At 52.6% G+C, this 20,379-nt stretch overlaps 1 protein-coding gene across 14 annotated transcripts in view; it reads right to left on the reverse strand.

Moving 5' to 3' along the window:
- Positions 1 to 834: 834 nt before the first annotated feature.
- LOC102994886 (RNA-binding protein Musashi homolog 2) overlaps positions 835 to 20,379 on the reverse strand; it is a 176,821-nt gene continuing 157,276 nt past the window's right edge. For 6 of the 14 annotated variants that reach the window (XM_028483440.2, XM_028483438.2, XM_028483439.2 and 3 more), the window contains one exon: positions 1,059 to 3,091. In XM_028483440.2, the coding sequence (XP_028339241.1) occupies positions 2,613 to 3,091 (479 nt within the window). In that variant the 3' untranslated portion in view covers positions 1,059 to 2,612. The other 8 variants (XM_028483447.2, XM_055082179.1, XM_028483446.2 and 5 more) reach the window with 4 other exon arrangements.

Here is a 20,379-nt window from a genome sequence, read left to right on the forward strand (position 1 = left end):
GGCCTTGCTTCTTTTACGTCCCAGCTCCTGGAGTGAAAGGCGCTTATGCCCCAGCTGGGATTCTATGAGTGGGACCCATTCCCAGGCCCTGCCTGTCGCCCCCTCTCTTCCAAAGAAACAGACTCATATCTCAAGACCTCAAACTAACTCCCTAACACGGGTCACGTTTAGCTTTCACGAGAGAAACCTCCCTTCTTGGTGCCTCTTCCCGAGAATGACGGATACTCATTTTCAATGAGAACGTGGCAAGAGGCTCCCTCACTGACTGCCCCAACCTCCCCTCTCGTCCACTCCACCCCTTCCATATCCCCATCAAAGTGATTTTAAAAATGTTTAATTAACTTGAGCTCAGTTGAAAAGGTTAGGAAACTGGCAGGGATCCAAATCCATGTAACGCAGGTGATGTCGTTAATTTAATTTGCTTTTCGAGCGGGAATCTGGATAATTACTCAGTAGTTACCGGCAAAAATGTTTTCTTTTCACTGAAAGGTGGAGTCTGGCTGTTTGACTGCATGAACCCCACTGGCCAAGCCCAGTGAGCTCTGGGGAGCTGAAAGGGCCCAGCAACCCACAAGGCCAGCTCGCAGGCTCCTGCCCGCCCTCCCACCCCCAGGCCTGGCAGAAGCCCAGCGGTTCCCTGCCTCCGTCCCCCTGGGACGGGCACAGCACAAAATCTCCTTCCAGTTTCCCATACTCTTGATTGTATTTCAAGACAGAGAAAGATGAGGGGTGGGAAAGATAAAGAAAAGGAATCGAAAGAATCAAAGAAAAAAAGTGGGATCATGCTTTAAGCTGGAGGAGGGATGAGAGATTAAAAGACTGGATTTTTTTGCCCCCCCACCCCCCTGAAAAGGGGTCCAGAAAGAGGAAGGAGAGATGTGGACGTGAGGAGACCAGGGCCGTGCGTACTTGCATGCCCAGGGCGCATACATGTACGGACACGCCCGGCGGGCGAGACACATGGCAGAGAAGGTAATACCTCAGAGTGAGATGGCAACGAAAGCACCTGCTCAATGGTATCCATTTGTAAAGGCCGTTGCAATCAAAGGTCCCTAAAATTGCACAATTGTTAAGGTCATCAGCACACTATACATGGGAACAGATTGTCATATTCTGGGAAAGGAAATTATCTCTAGGACTAGACTGTGGTTGCCAGCATGAATATGTAATTCTGAGACACCGTGCCATGAGGGGTCAGAATGACATCCTTCCCAGCCCCGACTCCCCACCCCCGGCCTGTCCGCTCACCCAGGGGAAAATTGAGAGCCAGATTCACAGGGGTGGGTGGGTGATAGGAAAGGGGGGGGCTTGTGCCGAAAATGATGGGCACTGTTGCCCTGAGCCCCAGAGAGCAAAGATAACAGTGTCTCTGTCCACAGTCCCAATGGCTCCAGCTGGGGAGAAAGCAAGGCCCGTGCAGACCAAACGTGACTTGATGTGCTTATTTCACAAAGCATCACAGCACACAGGTCAGAGACCGAGGTTTTCATGAACAAATAGGGTCTGTGTTTCTGGGCACTGACGATGGAAATGAGCCGTGTTCTACGTGGTGACAGACGGTCTACCAAATTGATGCAGCTCTAAGCTGAATAATACTACTCCGGATTTGGTACTACAGCTGATCCGAGGGGATCTGATTCATCAAACTACTGCCTTAAGTGATATTGACGCGGGAGTGGAATTGAACAAGGACCCAGACCGCACAGGCCAGGGATGGCAGGTGTGTGTGTGTGTGTGTGTGTGTGTGTGTGTGTGTGTGTGTGTGTGTGTGTGTGTGTGTGTGTGTGTGTGTGTGTGTGTGTGTGTAGCGTGCGTGTGCACGCATGAGAGTGTACACACGTGCGTCTGAGGTGGGGATGGAGGACTTCTAACACCAGGGTCAGGGACGGGCTGCCCTGGTGCCCAGACTGTCTGCCCTTGTTCTGTTCTCCCCAGCACGGCTCGGGAGGCAGGGCTCTCCCGACAGGGACATGACCTGGGACAGCAGACACTCCCAACTCAGCTCAAAATCAAACTGCCTCCAAGATGGTGAGGTGGGCCGATTTTCTGTTTTCCAAATGGAAGGGACAAGCGAGTAAGTGGGCTCAGGCACATTCATGCTCACGCACACTGCGAGGGGGAAGAACAATACAATCTGAAAACAGCATGCAAATCTGTTAAGCAAATTTCCATTGCCTGGATTAGTCAGATTATAGAACCACAGAGCATTACAAATATCAAATGCATCTGGCCTTCGGGGGCAGGCGCAGCTAAAGATCGCAAAGGGGAACTTACTTGGAACCTGGAAACTGTTAAGAAACATTAGCGGAGGAGACCTCCTGGGACAGGGCTTGCACCCCACGCTATGTCCCAGGCCCCGGCGCTGCCTCTGGACCTTGGGCGGTGACTCTCCCGACTAAGCTGCTACCCTGTGGGGCGGGTCTGTAGCTCCAAGGTCGCAGCGCACACGAGTCTCCAGGAGGCCGGGATACGGGAGAGGGGGCTGATACTGAGGCTCTACTGTGAGCCAGCTGCTGACATATCCTGTTTCCAAGTATTCTCTCACAATCTTTTGAGGGAGGAACACTTATCTTCGTTTGGCAGCCAGGGAAGCAGCGGATTATATACGTGGCTCAAGGTTGCATGGGCTGGACGTGCTGGAGTGGTGATCTGAACCTGACCTGCCCACGCTCTCTCCACTCTCCCACGGCTGCACACCGTGCCTGACCCGCAGGTGCCCAGGAAGCACCTAAACGAAGAAGCTTCAGCCCTGGATGGCTGACGTGATGCGGATGGGGACGGGCTGCCCTCTCCTGGCCTCCCACCTCTGGGCTTTTCTGGCACACCCGCCCCGGGGGGGCCACAGGAGATGGGCAGGAGGGCAGGGGCAGGAAGGTACTTACAGCTATGCCGTGGCCGAAGCCTGAGCCCGGCTGTGGGCTGGCCGCACTTATGTAATTCCCCACTCCGGAGTCCTGGCTGGCAGGGCCGTAGAGATCGGCGACAGGTCCTGGGCTGTTGGCCCCCGGGAAGCCTCCGGGCCGCGCCGGGTTGGAGCCTGCCGGGGAAGCGGGCGCGCCAAAATTCGGTTGAGCACTGTAGCTATTCAGGACTGGTGTGCAGAGAATAGAGCTGGGTATGAGGCCAGAAGCCAGGCATGCACCGGTCATTACAAGCCAAACACTCCAGAAAAACAGCTGAGGCCCAACTTCTAACACTGAACCAAGGCCATGCGAAAACATCAGCAGGGACTCAAGAATACTCAGCCCAGGCTACTACTAAGAAGCTCGGAGCTCCAAAAATAGAGAGAATAAAAAAACAATCATTCAACACACTACGGCAACCAACCGGAGGTGCTTCACTGCCCACCAAATTATCACAATAGAAATAGAGATATATATGGAAGAGAGAGAGAGAAAGAGGTTTTTTTTTTTTTTTCACATCTGAACTGATGCTCATGCAGTCTTGTCTAGATCTGGGCACGTTGAGACAGCATTCACATCCCATGCAAACTACAAAGGAACTAGTTTTAGACTACACATTGTGTTAATATTGATATTAAAATGTGACAGGAAACAAAGCAATTTGTGTCCAGGAAAAAAAAAAAATCTTCGGGGAGGGGATTTTTGATTTGCTTTTTCTTTCACTTTTTCTTTTTTTGTTGGTTTTTGGATCCATTAAATGACAAATTTGTTTTAAACAAAAAAAAAAGACAAAAAAGATCTTCAGCGCCCCTCCCCCCCACCAACCACTTCCCCCCTCCCCACTGGCTACTCCCTCCCTTCCCACCCCTCCCATTTATATCCCTGTATGAAAGTCATCAATACTGAACGTGGTCGGAGGATGGGATATGTCATGGAAAATTTGGGCATCTTAACATAACCGTAATGATGGTGGCAGAGGGTTCCCTTCTGGGGTGGAGAGCAGGGGATGGAGGGAGGGGATGGGGTGGGGATGGCGAATCTGGAGGCTCTGGGGCCGAAGCTGAGTGAATGCCAATGATTCTACAGGACACCCACACACTCACCTCCCGCAGTAGAAGGAAAGGGGGGATTTAAACTTTTTTTTTCCTTTCGTTTAAAAAAAAAAAGACAGAGAAGTATGAATTCAGAGCATCCTGACTGAACCAATTTATCACTAAAGCATATCTGACCGAAATGTCTGCTTTCTGTTGGTTATCTTCAGATATAGACTCCAGACAGGAAAAGAGCTAGGAATGTACCTTCGCCACAGAGAGATGGGACTTCACACCCACAGATTCTGAGAGTGGCGGTGCGGAGGGGAGGGGACAGTGGGAGGAGACACTGCCTCGGGCTCCCTCCCTTAGCCTCCCCCAAATTCCATCATTCCCTCCCCAGCAAGGGCCACAGCCTGTCAACCAGGTTAATTTTGTCTCATCTTCATTTCCCCTTAGTAGCTTAAACTTTTTCTTTTCCCTAATGGAAAAAAAAAATTTTTTTTTAACTGTAAAAATAAGTTCTCATTGATTTTTTTTTTTTTTTTTTTTTTTGCGGTACACGGGCCTCTCACTGTTGTGGCCTCTCCGGGCCTCTCACTGTTGTGGCCTCTCCCGTTGCGGAGCACAGGCTCCGGACGCGCAGGCTCGGCGGCCATGGCTCACGGGCCCAGCCGCTCCGTGGCACGTGGGATCTTCCCGGACCAGGGCACGATCCCGTGTCCCCCGCATCGGCAGGCGGACTCTCAACCACTGCGCCACCAGGGAAGCACGTTCTCATTGATTTTTAAAGCTCAAGGTGAGTCTGGGGCTGGCCAGTTCTGGGCTACAGCTAACCCATCTCAAAGAACCAGACAATCTGTGTTCCAGGCATTTCCATGGCCTCAGGGGCTGCTCCTCGAAACAATCTTCTCCCTCCTGCCCCCCTCGGCACTTCCCTCTCTGCCCTGTGGCCACCTGCTCTCAGTGGCAGAAGGGAAGAACATCTGCAAGTCTGCTCTGGGCCATGGCCTTGCCCCGCGGACCTGTGGTTGGAGCCCCTCACTTCTGGGCGGCGGGGACTGAAGAGCCAGATGTGGATTGATTTCTACCCATTTGTTGCCGGGATGGGAAGAGACCGAAGATGCTCTCCAGCCAGGCCGGTGGGAGACTGAGACGGGACACGAAGATGCAAAGGAGAGCAAGCCAAGCTGGGCCTGGCTCTCGACTCAGCAGAGAAAAGGCAAGCTGCTGCCTTGGGATGCCCTCTAGGGCAGGAGGCCCCAAGGTCAGGCCCCTTGGAAGCTGTGCTGTGAGAAAGGAAGAAACTGGCCACTGGGAAGAACAGGTTAAAGAGAAAAAAAATCACAGAGGCTTCGAGCAAGTGAATTGCTGATTTGGGAAGGCACTGGCAGACAAAGGGGATGGGATTTTTGAATACAGAAGATTAAACTTGCAGATAACATTTGGCCTTGCTCACTCATGGAGGCTAGGCATCAAGCTGCGATATTCAAAAGGCAGCATTATCTTGGTCTCACACACTTTCTTCCTCCGGGCTAGGGAAAACTGAGGGAGCTCAGACAGCGGACTCCTGGTTCACCCAGGCAGCTGACCCCGCTCCTATACCAAGTAACCAACAAAGTATCTAGCCGGCTCTGTTTCAGGGTGGAGAGCAGGGGTGTGGGCGGTGGGGCCACAGTGAAAGATAGGAGGACTTTTTGACCTCTTTCTCCTGTGGCCAGATGAGGATCCAGGACAGTGGGCGGGCCCGCCTATCTAGAAGCCAGGGAGAAGGGAGGTCTCCGTCTTGGCTCCTTCCAGCAGGGGGAGGGCCATCCAGAGACTAATCCAGCCCGAGGAGGCAGCCTGGGAGACAGGAGGCGGCATGCCCACGGAAGGATGCTGTCCTGAAACACGCCCCCTCCGGAGGCTTAGAAGACAGGAGGGCTGGTGGTATTCGGCCCAGGCCCTGGCTACCTCTCACACCATCCTGTATGCCCAGGAGGCCTGGGGCTTGAGAGTTGGCCTGAAGGGAATTTCACAGTAAGCAGCTCTTCTTAGGCCTACATTGCCCCTCGCTCAGTCTTCTTCCATCAAATGACACCAGAAGGCACTGTATTAAAATGCAGCTCTAAAACCCTAAGTCTCGCATGAATATACACTTGCCCTCCTAATGCCGGAGCCCCAGCTCAGAGTCACCCTGCAGACAGTCCCCAGCCAAGGGTGAAAGATCAGGCCGTGGGTTCCCGCCGAGGGTGCAGCTGGCAGGCAAGAAGCACCTGGTCCTGGGCTGGTCCTTTTTCTCTAGGCTTCTGGACAGTGGAAGCTGCACCCTCAAAGGCTGAGGGCATGGAGGAGCCGGGTCTCTGGGCCCCTTGGTCAATGACTCCCTCTTTCTCTGTGGGCGGAAGACCCAGGCTCCAGAAAGCATGTTAACAAGCTAACGAGATGGCCCGGACCCACGATCTCTGGGAATGCTCTACCCAGCAACGGCTCTGCTGCTCAGGAAGGAAGGGGCAGGGCACTGTGCACGCCAGCGTGTCGGCGGCTGTTCCCGCTGTCTGATGGTGGGAAGGCATTAGGGACAAAGCGATTTCCTTCTTTCGGGAGGTTTGCACTGCACACTGGCTGGTTACACGGTTAAGGAGGAGGCCCTCCCCTCCAAGCTGTGACCTTGAGAGGAGAGGCAGAGCGAGAAGCACGGCTCCGAGCCCCTGACCTAAGGGTGCTTTCTGTGCCAGTCACCCCTCAGTCCATTTTCAATGGTCTGTCTCCTTGGAGGTCGCCTCCATGCTCCTTTTGAGGGGCCAGAGATGTCCCACAGGCCAGGATCAGGTCAGGAAGAGGGGATGGGGCATTACTCTTAGTGGGCAAGGATGCGGTCTCCTGCTCAGCTAGGGGGTGTGTGGGGTGGGGGGGAGGGAGGGAGGGGTCTCAGTATGTGCTGCTGAATAAATAGTGCTGATTCAGAAATCGGACATTCTGACTCCTGTCCCAGAGAAGGACAGTGTCCTGCAAACACCCTGGCATTTTTGCAGCAGAAGCTGTGAGTGCTAAGTGGCCTTGGGCAAGCCCTGGGCCAAGTTGCAGTTTGGGGGCTCGCTGTGAGGGTGCAGGGTCACTTTCCCATCGGCTGCTCTGGGCAGCATCCACAGCAGTGCTTTAATACTGGGCAGGCTCCTCTTTACCCCTCACCCCGTCCCCCAGCATCCTCTGGACTTTCTGGGTCCAGGCAGCAGGTATGCTCAGGGAGGCGGCTATGGTGCAGAGAAAGGGAGCACTGGACTTGGAGTCAGAAGACCTGAGTGTGACCCTGGCCCTGACCTCCGGCTACACGCCTGAGTGTCAGCCCCTCACCTGCGACACGTGAGGGCCTGCGCTACTCAGCCTGACTCTCTGCGGGCTGTGGCGAAAACACAAAAGAGACAGTGCTCTGGAACTTGTCAAGTTTAAAACAAATACACCTATATTTGAGAGAGCTGTGTATGCAGAGCCCAGCAAGGCAGGTACCATACGCAGATTTAGGAAAATCTGATGTAGGAGAGTACAATTCACTGGCCATACAAATCAGCAAGTGATTCACAAAAGGGTCTATTTCATCCACCTGGTGCACTTAGTCACCTTGCACCTGATGAAAGGACTCTGGGGACTGGGGGGCAGGAAAGCAAGGACACTACATCTCAGAGGCCAGCAAGAGGAAACGCATCTGAATTAAATTTGGAGGCACTTTGCATCAGATAAAAGGAGGAACTTCCTGCCCATCAAGGGAAGAAAACACCTCGATGGCTGACCCAGGAAAGCCATCCAAGACCTTATCCAAGGTCTGCCCTGCAGGCTCAGGCTCTCACCTGCAGGGGCTGGACCCAAAGCTCGTGGGCCCCTCGGGGTTTATAGCAAACCCAGGAGATGCCTGCCTTCTGGAGGGCATACAGTCTGCATGTGGTTCTGCCCAACTGTGGTCAGAGGGGGCTGGGCTGAGAGTGGAATTTGTCACCGAGGGTGGGGAAGTCATGGGGGAGGGCAGTGAGAATCAGGACAGTCTCACTGTAGGTCTAGGAAAGGTATGGAAGTCCCAGTACTTCTGTATGATCCCAAAGTGATGCCACTGGACCTGGGGCAGAAAGCTAGGGCCCAGGACTCTAAGGGGGGCACCCCTGGGAGGGCGCCTCTGGCTCTAAGGCTTGAAAAGTAGGTTATTACTGATCCAGAGAAAGGAACTGTTTCCAAAGTCTTTTCCAGATGAGCTCAGTCCACATATCTGGGACAAGCCAGGGCCCTGCCAAGTCCCAGCCTTAGGCCTGGGTCCTCGTTTCGTGGATCTCACGTTTCGCCAAAAGGCAGGGCCAGCCCTCAAGACGATTTCAATCATCTGCTAGGTGAATTATCTGTTGCTGCCAGGTTTAATCTCAGGAGGGGGCCTCGTGGCCCCCAGGACATTTCTGGGACAGACTGTGTGCTGCTCACAAGGCAAATGCAGTTGGTGGGCCCTTCTTCGGCAAGCCCAGCTCAGAAGGTAACCTGCTGTCCAGCAGAACTCATTATGCCTCTATCAGGGACAAGGGAGGGGAGTCTGGGCTGACGGTGTCATGGCCCTGTTCCCAACCCCCAGCTCCCACGGAATGGAGGACCCGGAGCATAAGCCGATGTGATATTCTTCGAGGGCAGGCCTGTGTTAACTCATCACACTAGATTATTTTTCTTTTTTTTTTGCGGTAGGCGGGCCTCTCACTGTTGTGGCCTCTCCCGTCGCGGAGCGCAGGCTCCGGACGCGCAGGCTCAGCGGCCATGGCTCATGGGCCCAGCCACTCCGCGGCATGTGGGATCATCCCGGACAGGGGCACGAACCTGGCTCCCCTGCATCGGCAGGCGGACTCTCAACCACTGCGCCACCAGGGAAGCCCATCACACTAGATTTTAGGGGTTTTTGTTTGTTTTAGAGAATTTAAAGAAAGCGACTGAAAAAAGAATGACTAGAGGGGCTCTGTTGATAGGCTGATGCCAGAGAAAAGAGGCCAGTCACTGCCCCTCTGACACTCGCCTTGTCTGTATCATGCTTCTCTCTGCCTGGATTAAAACTCCACAGCAGCAGAGCCTGTGTCTCATGTCAGCAAGGGACCCCTCAAGGCGGGGGGCGTGTGGAAGGCGGGGACCCTCCGGGTTCTCACGGGACCCTGTGTTCTCCAGAGTAAGAGCAACCTGCTTGATTCCCCTACAACCGGGGGGCTCAGTGGATGTTGGCTCCAGAATGCCAGGTGGCTGTCAGAAGCGGAGACCTGCCTCTGAACAGCCAGCCTCTCCTTGCTTGGGGGCTCTGAGGAACAGCAGCCAGGCAGCCAAGGCCTTTTTTTTTTTTTTTTTTTTTTTTTTGTGGTACGCAGGCCTCTCACCATTGTGGCCTCTCCCGTTGCGGAGCACAGGCTCCGGACACGCAGGCTCAGCGGCCATGGCTCACGGGCCCAGCCGCTCGGCGGCACGTGGGATCTTCCCGGACCGGGGCACGAACCCGCGTCCCCTGCATCGGCAGGCGGACTCTCAACCACTGCGCCACCAGGGAAGCCCCAAGGCCTTCCTTCAAACAGAGTTGACGACCCCAATCTGCAGTCTCACTGTGCCCTCTGGAAGGCGTGCCCACTGTAAATTAATGCAGTTGGTCTGACGGGAAAGGTCAGCCTGAAAAGATACACCTGCTTCTGATAACGGAAGGAGAAACGCTCAGCTGTGAACTCTCAGCACGGCGAGGAGGGAATTGCATCCAGCAGTCTGCCCGGCCACTGTGTCCCAGGGATCCTGGCTCAAACTTTCCTCCTAGAGCTTAGCCTGGAGGCGGCAGAGGTAGATAGAGAGGGCCAGCAGTTACATCTAACCTGGGAAAACTGTATGACACACTAAATTAAAGTCAAATCAGTTCAGGGACCCAGATGCCGGGACAATCAATTTTATATACAACATTTTTTTTTTTTTTTTTTTAAGCTCTGCTGAAATTCAAGCTATTTCAGAAGGCAAGGAGAAGACATACTTTAAAACTGGGGGAGGCTTGAGAGAGCAATGTCATGGTATTTCTTTCTCCCTGTCTCCATGTACAAACCAATATATTACTGAGAAGGACAAACTCAGCCTGGTATCAACAAGCCTGGACACATCCAGCAGAGATGCCTGGCTCATCATAAATAGTGCACAGGACGCATGGAGAGTGTCAGCTCATTCACGGGGCTGAGGAAGTCAGTGCCACAAACATTCCAGCTGTCGGTTTCAGTGGCGGCAATCTTAGAAGACGGCAGTTTCTGCTTGTTTGCTCAGCACCCAGCCTGCTTCAGACTACTGAGGTCAGTGTAGATGTCCGTTGGTTAGTGCTGGCCTATCTTAATTAGGGAATTGATGGACAGTGTAACCTAAGACTTGGAACTCATTATTTTGTAGAATGGTCTCAGCTTCCAGTCAAATCACATCCCCTAAAGAGATAACTTCACTGCTGGTCGGCTCCAAAACCCTCACATCCTGGGTTACTAGTGAACCGGGATACTCACACTACCACTCAGATCCGTGTGAGGAGACAACCCCAAGCACCCCCAGAGGACCTATATCCGAGGAGGGCTTGGTGGCCGGTACTTTATACTTTCTGTTGTTGTACATTCTCAGCAGAAAACATCTCATTCTCTTTCCGTCTCGATGCTTTTTTCTTATCAGCCCTGATTGGGGTGTGGGTGTGTCTCTTCCTCACAAAGGACTAGGCTGCATTAGTTGGGATGGAGGGAAGGGGCAGGAAGGGGGTCAGGGGCTGGCTGCCATCTGCTCAGGGGGTAAATGCGGGGGATGCAGTAGCCTTGAGTGGGCCGGGGCCTGATGGCCAAAGAAACCAAGCTTTTGTCATGAGGGCAAAGAACGAACTTTCTGGGGCCACCATCAGGTTCTCGTTTCTCCCAGACCCCAGGGGTCTTGAGGGACTGACCTTGTTTGCATGTTCCAAGGGAGAAAGGGGAGAGGGGTCCCAGGGAAGGAAAGGCCATGACGTGAGTCCCTGGGGCCTATGTGGCACTTGCTCTGCCAGTGTGAACTGTCTGCCCGGCTGCAGCAGCTTCCCCAAGGAAGGGACCCCAGTGGCCGCTCCAGCTCAGGCCACAAGTGGTGAACGCAAGGTGGTGATCCTGACCCCTCTGGGATGTAAAGCAGCCTTTCAACAACACTTCCACCCTGAGCCTCTCAAGTGCTTCAGAAGACGAGGGGAGACAAATGTTTATAGTTTATAGTTTGGCTGAAGCAGGCGGTGTTTTAACACTCACATCCTGCTGCCTCTTCCCTAAATTAACTGGTTTCAGATTCCAGGCCCACACGGGTTAGAATGGGCAAGGAGCAGCACATGGGCGATGCCAAAGCCTCCCATTCCAGCCCTCCCTGACCTGAGAGAAGGAAAGGAGGATAGGGAGTGTGCAGCCTGGGAAGGACTCCCTCTCTCTCTGTAACACTTCTGCTGCTCCAAGTGTCTCCTAGTTTAATCCTGAGAATTTGCCTGGCTGTTTTTTTTTTTTGTTTTTTTTTCCCGGTACGCGGGCCTCTCACTGCTGTGGCCTCTCCCGTTGCGGAGCACAGGCTCCGGACGCGCAGGCTCAGCGGCCATGGCTCACGGGCCCAGCCGCTCCGCGGCATGTGGGATCTTCCCGGACCGGGGCACGAACCCGCGTCCCCTACATCGGCAGGCGGACCCTCAACCACTGCACCACCAGGGAAGCCCCTGCCTGGCTGTGTTTTGATCGGGTGACCCCCTGTGTCCCCGAGGCACACCCATCTCTTTATCTTTTCAAAAAAGAAACCAGTCTGGCTTCTCCCCGCATGGACCCAGGCACCCCAGCCGTGCTGTGTGTGCTGGCTCTCTAATTCTCACCCTGCCCGCCTGCAGCCAGAAGGGTCAGGTCCTTGCTTGTGTCTTGAAAGTGATTCCACTCACTGCAGCCCCAGCGTACATTTCCTGCACTATAACTATTGTTAACAGAAAACGCTATGAAATACAAGGCCAGAACTACATCCTTGTAGTATCCTCAGTCACGATGAAAAGCTCGGAAGGAATGAGGTGATGCCCTGTCCCAGTTAGCAAAGGTGGGGCGGGGGAAAGCCTCATACTAGTTCAGGCAAAACGGGGTCTGGAGGCAAGGGGCACAGGGTTCTAGAAGCTGTGGTTTCTCGGGGTGCCAGGCTAGAAAGGGAACTAGGATTCACTGAGCACCTACTGCGTGCCAGGCGCATTGGCAGGCGTTTAACACCATCTTGTTCACCCTCCTAACAACTTGTAAGATGGGTTTTATTGCCCTGGGGCTGCAGACAAGGAAACCGAGGGCTGGGGCCATGAGGGGATGTGTCCAGGGTCTCACAGTGTCTCAGACCGGCTGAAAGCAGCTCTCACTTGGTCTTCAGCGCCACTCCCCCCCGGCTGCTTTTTAAACTGAATCACGCTGCCCAGTTGTCCCTCCTTGCATCATAGTTTGACAAGTTTTCTTCTGTTCATTTGGATCTTTCTTGGCCTCACAGAGGTCACAAAATCAAGGACAGGGAATCAAAGCTCCAACGTTGGAATGCCAGCTCCCGAGGGCACGGGTCCTGCTGCCCTTTCCAAATTGGGAGCTCCCTGGTGGCGGGGGTGTCTCCCCCATCAGACCGGGGGCTCCCTGAGGTTGGGCCATGCCTGCCACGGGAGACAGGGGTCAGCCCCTCGCCTGAGGACTAGACCACCCTCCTCTGTGCCACATCCCAGAACAAGGCTGGGCACGAAGCACGCATGCGGCATTGCTGGGGTCAGGGGGAGGTGGAAAGGGCACTGCCAGAGAGAAAGGAAGCCCTCCCACCCTAGAAAGTGCAACCAGAGGGCTGGTGTCAGTCCCCAAAGACCACTCCAGTCTGCTGAGGGCTGTCCTGTGGGGAGCTGGCATGCCCTAGCACCCTCAGTATTTACTGCCGGATCACATTTCATGGAAACTCACTGTTTGGGGCTCTAGCAGCCAGGGGGGTGGGGTGGGGAGGATGCCCAAGGGGCAGCCCCTTGAGGACCTGTACAAAAGGCTTTCCACTTGAGCAGCCCGGCTTTAATGATTATAAAGGCACTGGAGTTTAATCCATGTTTGATGTAAGCGCTAATAGCTCCGTGTCCTTGAAGTTCAAAGCGGGCACATACATGTCACTAATTGGCCAAGCATGGCACCATTCAGCTCCCTCTCATGTTTCTAATTAGGTCTTTAATAACAAACAAACTCCGACCTTACCAAAAGGCCCCCATTCATCAGACAGTCAAGGAGGGTGGCTGCTTCCCTGTTTATGGTTGCTCCGGGCTGTTGGTTCTATGTGTACATGCTCTCAATCTCAGCCAGGACAGGGCTGTCCTGGGGGGGTAGGTAGGAGAATCCATCTATGAGGACAAAGAGCCCTTCAGCCCACCCTGGAGGGGTGGATTTCCTGGCCCTGCCGGGAGGGACCAGTGGCGGGCAGGAGAGGCCTGGGCTCCAAGGCTGCCGGCTAAGGACCCCAGACCAGCTCTCCTGCTCGTTAGAGGAGGCTGGGGTGAACTGTCTGGCTTGGCTCTATTGATCTGTTTCTGAGGTAGGGATGTGCAAGACAAAGTCCCAGACATGGTGTGAGGCTCCATATCTAGCAAGAACCTGATGGTAATTGAGTCCGTGGTTACAGGTTAGACTTGCCTGGGGAGCTCTGAAGTAACGCTGAGCCCTGCCCACCGTGCCCCCCACCTCCCGCCATCCCCCTGTAGATTCTGATTTGATGGATCCACAGTGTGGCCTGGACACTAGGAATTTCAAGAACTCCTTAGGCGATTCTAACATGTAGCCAAGTTCAAGAACCACTGCGTTTGCCCCAGTTCCACAGCTCACCGACGACAGCTATTAACAGGTCCAAATACCATCCAGAGTGCCGAACCCTAAAGGGTTAATCAACCACACACAAGGATGGAAATCTGACTATAGGGTTGTTGTTTTTTTTTTTAATGATACACAATTCTGGAAATATTTCTATCCCTCTCATTGCCTTCACACATTAAAAAAATGTGTGACTGATTTTTTCAAATGTATCCCTACCAGTTGCCTCATCACGTGGAAGCCCCTGGCTTTCTCTTCAGTCACTCCTCTCAGATCTTAAGACACTATCACTGTCAACCTGTTGCTCCCAATGATAAGGGATCCAGAGCTTTGGAAGCAGCAGCAATACAGAGCTATAGAGCTGAATGGTGCCCAAGAACCCAACAGGTCTGAAATCCTTTGTCCCCAAATCAACCAGCTTGTTGTTGGCAGAAGCCAGACTGGAACCAAGTCTTCTGATTCCCTGCTCCTCCTTCTACGCTCTTATCATCATCTTCTTATTCTTCTTCTTCCTCCTCCACCTCCTCCTTCTCTTCTTCTGCTTCTTCTTAAAAGCCTCTTATCATCCTTATCTGATTAACCCACAAGGTAACCCGTCCCCTAGGACAGGGAAGGGATATAAGGGATGCCTCTAAGCTGTTTCCATCTCCAAGGCCAGAAGCCAGAAGCTGTGGGGTCAACCCCTGAACAACCAAGTAACCTCCTAGCAAGTCATTTCCAAGTCTGATTTGTTTCTCTTCAAGCCAGGTGGGAGGGGAGACACTGAAATCTCAGGGGCTACCTCAGTGGAAGGCTTAGAGACTATTTTATGCACCTGGAGCTGAACAACCTAGACCCAGAAAAGTCGAACAACGTGGCCAAGGGTACCTAGCAAAACTGGGCGAGAGGTTTCTTTCAACTCAGGTCCATGTTTTCTGGTTTTGCTGCTGTGTTTGTGGTCTTTTCTCTGGAGCCTGGGTTGACACGACCAGACTCTTCTGCCTGGGTCAGTGCCTGACCGACCCCCTGACTCCAGGGCATCCTGGGTCCCGTGTGTTGGTAAGGCTGAGCATCTCCTCTCCCGGTCAAGACGGGGAAAGCCTACCCTTTGCACGTTACAGTCAGAAAAAACTTCCAGAAAGAGAGCGGAAAGCGGGGCTGGGCAGCCTTTGCCTCCCGCAGTGGGCTCTACCACAGGCGCACAGGTTTGCGTTAACTGGACAGACCGTTTTATTAATATTAATAAGTAACTAGGAACAAAGGGCCCCTTTATTTTTAGCTTTCTCTAATTGCCTAGTAATTGCTCATCAACAAAACAAATGAGCCCCTGCTCATGGTACTGTTGCCATGGTACTGGGAGCCCAGCCTCCCTGCAGGACGATTGGCGGAGGAGCCCACTGCTCCCGCCTCCGGCTCCGGCCCTCCCAGCCATTGGCTTAAGGCAAAGCCCCAGCAACTGGGCGGCCAATCCCCTCCCAGCCTCAGGGCTGGGCTGGGCTTCCCAGCGACCTTCCGGATTAAGTCCTCACAGCTCACGTGAAGGGTTGTTGACTCATCCCTACCGAGAAGAGTCTTGCCCAAAGCGTCCTCCCCTGCTTCATCGCCTAGTTTCCTTCAGGCAGTGGCTAACTTCCTTCAGTTTTGTTTTAGCTAAAGGCTCCTTTCTAATAATGATCTTTAGCCTGGCTCACACTTATCCGACCATGCCTCCTCTGGGCCTCCTTTGTGTGCCTTTGGTCTGAAGAGATTCAGAGACCAGAAGCCAGATCGGAAATGTCAGCTAAAGCCAGACAGAACCGTGATGTTAAGTCTGCAACAGAAGAAGTAAGTGCAAAAAACACATATAATGCCTCCTGCAAATGACTGGGTTCTCTCCTCCACCAGGGATATGGAGAACTGAGTTGATGGCAGCGGTTGGTTTTCGTTGAGGGTATGTTTCAAAGATGCAGAGCTTCGCAGGTATGGCAGGACTGGAACGATGGAGCGTCTGCTGACAGACGCTGTCCGCTGAGACAGACCTAGGCTCAGATCCTGCCTCCGACACCTCACACATGCTAAGCCACAGTTTTTAAATCTTAAAAATGGGAATGGGAATGACAGCACCCATTTCATTGGGCTATGAGAATAAAATGGGATAAGGGAGGTGGGCTTAGCACAGTACATGACTCACTCATAATACATGTGAGTTATCATTAACATATTACTATTATCATTATTTTATTAAAATTGGCTATGAAGTGTCTTTAGCATTCTATCCACCACTTGCAAGATATCCTTCCCTCAAGGGACCTCCCAGGTGGGTTTGAATTTTGAGATGCCAGCTGGAACCCTCTGGTCCATGCCATAGAGTGGATTTCGTTGTGGCTCTCTCATCCTGACAGATCTAATTGCAACAGCCAGTCACAGCTGTTCAAAAGCATTATTTGCCCACCTCCTGTTGTGCAGGATCCCAGGATGGAAAGGGGAGACCTTTGTATTTATTAATGAGCATCCAGGAACAAAGGGCCCCTTTGTTTTCTGCCTTCTATAATTGCACAGTAATTACTCATCTATGCTAAGAACGAGGCTGACTGCCTCCTGGAGGATTGATGGTTTATATTGTTGGAGAAAGCAGGCACCACTCTGAGATACCATGCAAAATATCTTGCAAAGACTCAAAATCCTGCCTTTCACTGAGCAGAACTCACCAATCAGGAAGAAGACTGAGGACACAAGATCACATTGAGAAGCTAGAGCGAAGGAGGGGGCATCCCAGGGAGGGTTAATCGGGTGTGGTTTCCTGCTGTTCTGAGCCAGATTTGGACAGAGGGAGCAAAGATGAGGACAGAGGGAAATGGACTGGCAGAAAGGACGAGGGCACAGGAATGGGAACCAATAGCCCGGAGCAGGGAATGAACAACAACTTGTTGGCAGAAGCAAAGGAGAATTGCTGGAAACTAAGGTGGACTCCCCATGATGGAATGCCCTCCAGGGTCTGCCTTGCTCTCCTCCCCTTGCTCCAGACCACAAACCCAGCACAGCCCCAGGGATTAAGCGGTCAGATTGTGCTTTGTTGGGCCCCTGCCAGGTTGATCTTCCTTACTTGGTTCTGTCTTTACTGAGTTCCACAGCCATAAAGAATATGAGCCTCTCTCTCCCACCAATATGACTATATCAATCGGGCTTTCAGGGTCTCCCTCTCCCAGACTCTAGCCTGTCTCTACCTCTTCAAGCCTATATCCCCACCGCCCATTAGACAGCCTCCCACTGTCCCCCAACCAGCATGACGTTGAGCCCAGAGTTAATCAGCTAATGGGGAAGAGTAAAAGGCCCACAGTATCTCTTACTGGGCAGCTATATATGAACATTTATGGAGTGTTTACAATTTCATGGTCTGTCACTTGTCCTTATGCCTCCCCTCTTGTCTCTCTAATCCACCCTGCTGGCTGGCTTGTCTAAGAAACAAATCTGATGTCACTTCTTGGTTTCAGGCCTCTCTGAGGCTCCCAGTCACCTAGGTGAATCCAGGCTCTTTAGCATGGCACTAAGGACCCCCTGCACTGACTCTGCCCAGCTCTCTAGCTAGCTGTTGCCCTCAACCCCAGTGCATTTTATTTTCTAGCCAGAGTGAACCATTTGCAGGACTTCAAAATCACTCTGCTCTTCTGGTGGCTTTGCATAAGCTGTTTCCCCAGGCTCCCTGGGGAGCTCCTATCTGTCCTTGAAAAGTATAGATACTCGCTCGCCCGTGAAACCTTCCTCGACTCCCCCGCCACAGCTCTGTGCTCCTCCTTTACTGAGCTTAGGCATCATATTGTAAGTACACATTAGTCTCCATGCTAGGCTGGGAGAGCCTCTAGGGCAGGGACTGTGCTCTGGAGTCATCTATGAGCTTCCAGGGCTGCCAGCATCAGTCACTTTTTCCCCCTTTTATCAGGACCCAGATTTGCCTTTGGAAATCCATCCTTCTTCCACTGTGTTGGAGCTCCTTTAGCTCCTTTAGCTGGTTTAGAGGGGTCAGATCCCACCCTCAGTGATTGCTTCTTGCAACCTAGGCCTTGACCAAATAGCACAAGGTTCTGGACTTTTGCTAGAATTCTGGACCACCTGACGCCCCTCTTCTTCTAGACAGGGTAATGTGAAGCAGGAAACTGCTGCAGCCATTTTGCCATCATAGGAAACCAACAAAAAGACAATATCGAAATGAGAAGGAGGGCAAAGCTAAGAAAACTGCAGAAAATGAGCCCTGAACACATGAAGCTCACTCTTCCAATAGAGCTTCCAGGATGTCAGCCAATAAATCCCCTATAATATTTAATCACACTGAGCTGGGTTTTCTGATACAGCCCAAAGTACCTTGAATCAAGGCCTAGGACGGTGCCTGTCACATATAATAATAATTACTGTTGTTGAACACTTAATAAATATCTGCCGATTTAAACTCCACGGCAGATGTGCCCTGGGTCTGGTTCTGAAATCTACATCTCAAAGGTTGGACTGTGAGGTCTTGGAGCCTGAGTCCTCAGCCAACACAGAGCTGGCAGCCGAGGCTGTTGGGCTTTCCCAGGATGTTCCTATATGTGCAGGGTGTCTGGGCGGCAGGTGAGTCCTTCATGAACAAACATGGTTCCTCCCAGGGCTACTTAAAGGAGGCCAAAGACCTGGGTTCAAGTTCAGGGTTCTTTACCCTTGACCAAAGCCTGGCTAACCAGGTAACCAGCTGTGTGACTTTGGATAAGTCATGTGACCGCTCTGCAGCCCAGCTTTCTCATAAAAACGAACATGTAAAATTGAGCCCAAACCTTCTGCCTTTCTGCTCATCTCACAGGGTGGCTGCGGTAATAGACATGACAGCCTTAGCTCTGTAGGAACACAAGGAACCATGATGTACCCAGGTATGTGCTCCTTTGATGACTGTCACCAACACGTGGGTTCGCCAACTTTTGGGGCTCCCCAGATCCTGCAGTGCCCCCACCCAGCCCAGAGTACAAGGAGGGGATCACTTTGCCCCTCTGTATTGGGCTCTGTGTGCTGTTATAGAGCTCTCAAGGGCACCATTCTTCCCACCCCTCCTCCAGACAGCAAGGCCTGTGCTCCCAAGTCAGCATGTGAGAAGGCCAACCAGCTCAGGGGGCGGGCACGGATGTGTCACCCGCTGAAAATAAGTCCACTGATTCAAAAAGACCATTAACGTTCTCCCACTCCATTCACTTTAGGATTAACTTATACTTAGGTCTGGGCTTTGAGGCTAGTCACTAATTGCACTAGAGCTGATTTATCAAGTGCATGGTATTTCTATTACAAATTTATTGATTAGAGCTGATGTATTTTATCCTCAACAGAGTTGGTCCAAAAGCCCTTGGAAAATGAATGAAGCTGAGGTCAGAGGTGGGCAGCTCAGCACATTATTATAAATTCACTGGGATTACTGAAATCCAATGCTGGACTCTTTATGGGCAAAGTCCTGGCTCTCCCAGAAATGAAGATTTTAATGACAAACTGAGAAACAAGGTGCCCATGTCCAGAGCACAAGGCAGTGACTGGGAGATACATGTTCCGGGACAGTCTTTCAAGTATCTGGCTGGTTAGCAGTCCTAACAGGTCACAGATTTTCTCTCCCTCTGGGCTACTGCGCTGGCTCTATTCCAATGAGAGGGTGTCCCCATGACCTTACCCACGGATGGGGCATCTTGGGGTCACAGCCCCCAGAGGATGCTTGCTGCTAGCACAAGGGAGCCTGGGCGGGAAAGAAGAGATGCCTGCACTGCAGCCCTGCACCCCACCCCCCTTTCCTGGACATCGGATTCTGCTGACGGAGGCCCAGGAAAGCCATCTTCAGCAATAAAGGCAGCACAGTGATCCATTCTCCTTTTTAAAATGAAGCTGACAGTGCCAGAAACAATGCATCGTGGGAAATAGGGGCTTTCATTGGAAGGAATCTAGATTCTCAGACCCCTGAAGGCAAGCAGCGTTACCTGCCTTTATATGCCTTGGTGCCTGGCACAAAGCAAACCTTCAGTACAGGCTTGTTGAAAGCAACACCTGGGAACCCTAAGGCTTGTGCCGCAACCGGTGCAAACAGTGTCCGCATTCCTCCAGCAGCCGGAGGAGTGTGTGGACTCCCTCAGCCCCTAACACACAGGAGGCAAAGGATTTCACTGGGGACGTGGAAAATGTCCTGAGATAAAAGTGGAGCAGGTCTGAGATCTACTCTCCTCCCCGAAGTGTTTATTTTATGGCTCAAGTTAAACGATTTATTCTATCCCCAGACTTGCATTTAACTCTTGCTCATTTTACGTGCTGGAACAGAAACTCAAGGATGTCCAGCCACAGGGCAGCAAAGCCAGACCTAGGATTCAGGCGGGGGTGGGGGTGGGGTGGGGATTTTCTGCTCTCTCCGCCTTCTGTCCCCACCCTCTTCTCCTGCTCCCCATTCTGGGTCAGTCTACCGCTTCAGCAGCCCCGAAGCCTGACAGTTCCAGCTTCTCCTTCTGCCACAGTCCACTCCTACCCCCATGACAACTGAGCCAGAAGGCCGGCTCCTCCCAGATCTCCCTTCCTGGGCCTCGGGGCCCTCAGTCTGGCCGACCTGCCGGCTCACATTCAATCCTGGTCCACCCCGACTGGGCCACATGCCACGGGCTACCAATTTGCACT

Source organism: Physeter macrocephalus, unplaced genomic scaffold, assembly GCF_002837175.3.
Source record: "Physeter macrocephalus isolate SW-GA unplaced genomic scaffold, ASM283717v5 random_31, whole genome shotgun sequence".
Lineage (NCBI taxonomy): Eukaryota > Metazoa > Chordata > Mammalia > Artiodactyla > Physeteridae > Physeter > Physeter macrocephalus.